At 42.2% G+C, this 5157-nt stretch overlaps 1 protein-coding gene across 1 annotated transcript; it reads left to right on the top strand.

Moving 5' to 3' along the window:
* The first annotated feature begins 283 nt into the window (after positions 1-283).
* LOC144478102 (uncharacterized) lies at positions 284-3851 on the top strand. Its single transcript, XM_078195826.1, has 2 exons — positions 284-1313; positions 2668-3851. Exons 1-2 carry the CDS (start codon positions 898-900, stop codon positions 3470-3472), a joined length of 1221 nt encoding a protein of 406 aa, XP_078051952.1. The 5' UTR covers positions 284-897; the 3' UTR covers positions 3473-3851.
* The last annotated feature ends 1306 nt before the right edge of the window (positions 3852-5157 follow it).

Genomic DNA, 5157 nt, shown 5'->3' with positions numbered 1-5157 from the left:
CTTAGCCTTATCAACCTTCATTATAATAATAAATACAATATTACGTTTACTATCCCTCCTTAAAGTCCATTTAATCATAACATTAAAAGGTACTTAATGTTCCATTTACAAAATGGAGGTCACCTTGGTTGCTAAGAACATTCAAACTAGAACAAATTGAGTCCGCTGTAATATTAGTGATACGGGTATATTACTATTTCCCCTTCTACCATCCTCTCTCTAGAGTGGGGGAAATAGTCAACCGCGTTCATGTTGCAGATCCTGTCGCAACACTGGCCCGCGGAAGTTTCTCGGTAGAAAAAAACGAATCTACGAGAGTTATCGGCAACCGAGCGGAACAATTGCAATTGCATAATCCCAGACGATGACTAGGAGGACTTAGTGATAGTCGACAGTCCTCGCCGCGTGGGAACTAGTTATAACACCGATCTCCTGGATCGTGTCGACCATTGTGAAGCTGTTCGTCGTGCACGCGGGTCTTAGACAGCTCGGATCGCGAGATTGCCGCCGCGGGATGACCTAGAATCTCCCACTCTTCGGCTCGAATCATCACGTGCACTTGATAATACCCGCGTTGCATCGCTCCCGACAACGGTCGTTGTCATTAGTCGTTGCCGGTAGTCGTCGATGGTAGTTGACGATAGTCGTGGTCGGTAGTCGTCGTCGGTAGTCGTCGTCGGTAGTCGTCGTCGGTAGTCGTCGTCGGTAGTCGTCGATAGTTGTTGACGATAGTAGTTGTCAGTAATCTCAGTAGTAATTATCGGTAGTCGTTTTTAGTGATCATAGTCGGTATTCCTTTATAGTGATCGTTGCCGGTAATCGTTTCAAGTGGCCGTTGCCAGTGACAGTTGTCAACGTGCGTTGTCAGCGAAAGACTGGCGACGGTGACCGTCAACAATGGGGAACGAGACGTACAAGAACTCGTCCGATACTATCGAGGAGATTGACCAGTGGATCAGTTTGATGACCGAGCGCATGGGCAAGGACTTCAAGCATGTCAGCTACAATCTCGAGTCGCCGGGCGAGTCGTTCTTTCTCTCGAGCATGTTCTTCCTGAGCATCACCGCGAACTATGGCGACGAAGGAAAGAAGACCATTCGCGTCGTGGTGAAGAGACCGCCGCTGTTGCCGGCCATCCGGGACATGTTAAAATCCGACGAACAGTTCCACAACGAGATACTGTTCTACGACAGATACGCGATCGGCCACGAGGACCTACCTGTTTGCTACTACAGCCACGAGGACCCGCCGACCAAGAGCGTCCTCATCCTGGAGAACATCGAGGAAAGGGGATATCACCTGTGCTCGTGGAGGTAGATGCCTAAGATTAATTGCTGCGACTGTGTTTCTTGACGACGACCGCGGTTCTCCGGCTCATCTTTAATTGGCGACCATGCCTGCCAACGTGTTGCTCGGTCGTTTTATTACCGCTGATGCTGTGCATGGTTCGATAGTAGTTTCCGCAATTGAGCTCTGAGTGTAGGACTCGTGATAGGCGACGAAATTGACTGTATTGTAATGTTCTCCATGAATGAGTTACGTGACAGGTTTTTAGCATCTATATCAGAAATGAGTAGATAAATCATAGACGAAAGCAAAGGATAACGTTAAGTTAAAGTTAAATAAAATTAAATAAAATTAAGTACTTCACTTAAAATTATTAAGGAAACAAGGGAATGTGTATATATACAATTTTCCATAATAATCTGCGATTCATTAATTACACTGTCCAACACAGATTCCGCGTTTCATTAATCATTCGACGATTCTTACGGATTTGGTGAAATCGTTTTTTTCCATTAGCCTCAGTCTTCGAGTAAAATAATTATAGACATACATTTGCCACGTTCTCATACATGTCACGTACTTGAAATAATTCTAGAAGTACTTTTCTGCTCAAGATATATAGATGCTTAACGTAAGTACAATGAATTATCTCCAATTGCTTGTAAGCGTACATGGACAATTTAGGAAGAGGAAATACGATTATTCGAACCACGTGGCTCGATTTTATAATCGCCGATTGTCGATATCTATAAAGGCGAGCTGCGAGGCGCGAATAATCGTATCTCCTCTTCCCAGATTGTCCATTTTTGGTTCCAAGTTCAGGGACGATTCGAGAGAATTTACTGATGTTACGTTACTGTCTTCCGTAACAAGCTACAGAATAGAAAAATAACTAAAAATATTAGATTGTCGATCTACGAGCAAGATCAGATTTTTTTTCAGATAATTAAATGAAATTAGAGTTAGATGGTACCTGATTTGGTTTCTTAAATAATGAATGAAATACATTAGAATCCTTCAGAAATGTTATCTTGCCTTTCGTGTTCTTCATAAATCCATAAAATTCTCGATCTAATAAATTCATAGTCGTAAATGGGAGCACTTAAAATGGCCATTTGACTCTTTGCACTCGCAGAAGAAAATACGAAACGCTGAAAAATCCTATTGAATCGAAAATGATTCCTTCCGACAATAACATAATTATCAGCGATATCAAACAGAACATTCCAGTGCAAAGTGTTGATATATCACGTGCTCGTTGCTACATAATCTAGCTTAGAAAATCATCTTAAAATGATATGAAACCTGAACCGAGCACTCTACAAAATTTCATAACTTATTGCTAAGCGTAAATTAAGTGAAAATAATGACGTGTTCCAGGTACAACGTCCCCATGGACTACACGATAGCCGCGCTCCAAGAGATCGCGCGGTTCCACACGAAAGGTTACGCGATGCGCGATCACCGTCGAGACGAATTCTTCGACTTCGTCAAGGACATAGACGAGTCGAGGTACCGCGACGACGACCCGGTGAACGGTTTCGGGCCGATAGTGGACGCGACGGCATCGAGATGCGTCGATTATATGCGGGAGAACGGCCACGAGAAGAGCTTCTGCGACAAGCTGTCGGCATGGCTGGGGAACATAAACGAGAACCTGATAAAAAAGTGCATCGACGCGGAGGAGCCGCTCGCGACGATATGCCACGGCGACTTCACGTTGAACAACACCTTCTTCAAAGAGGAAGACGGAAAAGTGAAAGCGATGTTCATCGATTTCGCGATGATGCGGTACGGATCGCCGGTGCTCGATCTGTCCACCTACCTGAGCCTGCACTGCGCCGAGGAGCTCGACAAGAACATGATCGAAAGCGTCCTCAAAGCGTACAACGACTCGCTGATCGAATGCCTGAACGAGAACAACGTCGAGAATCTCGAGCGATTTTCGTACGAGGCGTTGCTCGACGAATACAAGAAGAAAGGGCTGTTCGGTTACACGATCGCGTCCTTTTTCCTGTCGACGGTCATGGGAAAATGCGACCTGACGCCCGAAGATATGGCCGACATGCCGGTCGACGAGAGAGGAGAGTTGGCGCGATCGCTGGGCGGTGACGAGATCAACGAGATCTTGGCGAAGATGCTGCTTAATCTGCTGGAATTTGGATCTTTGAAGGATTTGTTTTGATCTGAACATTTGACTTGCGACTACGGGTCATCGAGTGTCACTTTGACTTTTTGATCAGCCTTTGCGCGATGATGGAGCTTTTGCTAACGGTACCTTTCGAATAATTTCCAAATAATCAGTTACGCCTGTGTTTATAGAAAAAACTTTAACTCACGTATCTCAAAGACTGTTGATTGTCTGTTGTAAAAAGGGTATCATTCGTTTAAATATTAAAAGCATTGCGGAATGTCTGATCGAAAAATCAGAGCTCTCCTGGTCCGACGATCTCACTTTATTATTAGTGGTTGTAGATAATCAATCTGTGGGAGACTAATATTCATTTTGTATGTCGGTGGGTCCAAATTGAATTTACATAATATTTAAATATTAATATTTGAAGCTACGTTGAAGCTTCATCGTTCTATGAAAAATGGTTTCCGCTTGCAAAATGCAAGATGCTTGAATGTATACACCACTAGGCATCGTACATCTTAGCTCCCAAGTTTTATCTTATTAAACAAATTCGAGTTGTTAAACCCTTGTCGTGTTAATAATAATCTCGGTTATGAACGTTATTCTGTTTATTCAAGTCGGGATAAAATTCTGTTCTCTCGTATAAATAATAGATTTCTTTCATTTAAATTCTTGAAATCGAGAAATTATCCTGACTGTAAACAAAATGGCACGACAAGGGGTTTAGTAATTTTATTAATATCTGTACTGCCGAGGAAGCTATGTCCATCTGAACTAAAGAATGCATTGCTACTTTTACATTGAACAAAGTAGATTACTCCTACGAACGTTTTGCGTATTAGTTCAGAGACCGTATGAATTAACTTAAGCAGCATTAACCCTTTGCAGTATAATAACGAGTTAGACTCGTGATAAAGATTTCATGCATGATTTACTGAATATGAATATCACTAATTTATTTTAAATCAAAACCAAATTTAATTTTTCCATTATCAAAGTACGAAATATTATAGAAATTAATTCTAAGAGTTAGTTGTAAATATATGTATCGATACGATAGTTTGTAATCCACGGTTTTGTAAAAGTTGACTGCGCTATTTGCGACTTCGTTCACCCCCGATTCGTTCGAGCGATCGGATCGCGAGTGTCGCATCGGCGTTTAGGATCGAATTTCTCTCGAGTCAATCGGAGCGCACGATTTCGTAGCTACCGACGAAGCGTGTTGCAACGCATCTTCTACCAAAATCAGGTATTAGGCGACGAACGTATTACCGGGATTAGGGTCGACCTGTTCTCGTAAGTGGTGACAGGAAGACGAGGGTGGATCAACGACCTTGAATGCATCAATGAGCTTGAACACTACCTATAGTAGAGGCTTGCTCGGATCGTAAATGCATCGTAACTCGGATTCAGTTTTCGTGGAAGATGAGGAATGCACGAGGAGAATGCGACGTAGGTGTATCTAATATTTACGTTTCAGCGAAACGTCAAATTCGTGCTGCAATAAACTGTGCAGAATTTGTAAAAAGTATATTAATAAGACATTTAGGTAACCAAAAATAAATACGCGAATGCTATAATTTTTGTACCTATTACGGACAAATGTGAATTCTGCGAACGCAGTTTTATCATGGCAGTGTAAAAATATATGTCGGCAATTGTAACTGAAAATTATTATATTGATTAAATTGATTAAATTGAGATATTAGTTACTGAACCTGTGTTCAAGTGCG

The sequence above is a fragment of the Augochlora pura genome, chromosome 2 (genome assembly GCF_028453695.1).
Source record: "Augochlora pura isolate Apur16 chromosome 2, APUR_v2.2.1, whole genome shotgun sequence".
NCBI lineage: Eukaryota > Metazoa > Arthropoda > Insecta > Hymenoptera > Halictidae > Augochlora > Augochlora pura.
The sequence above is the reverse complement of the archived record's forward strand: the minus strand, read 5'-3'. Positions and strand labels throughout refer to the sequence as shown.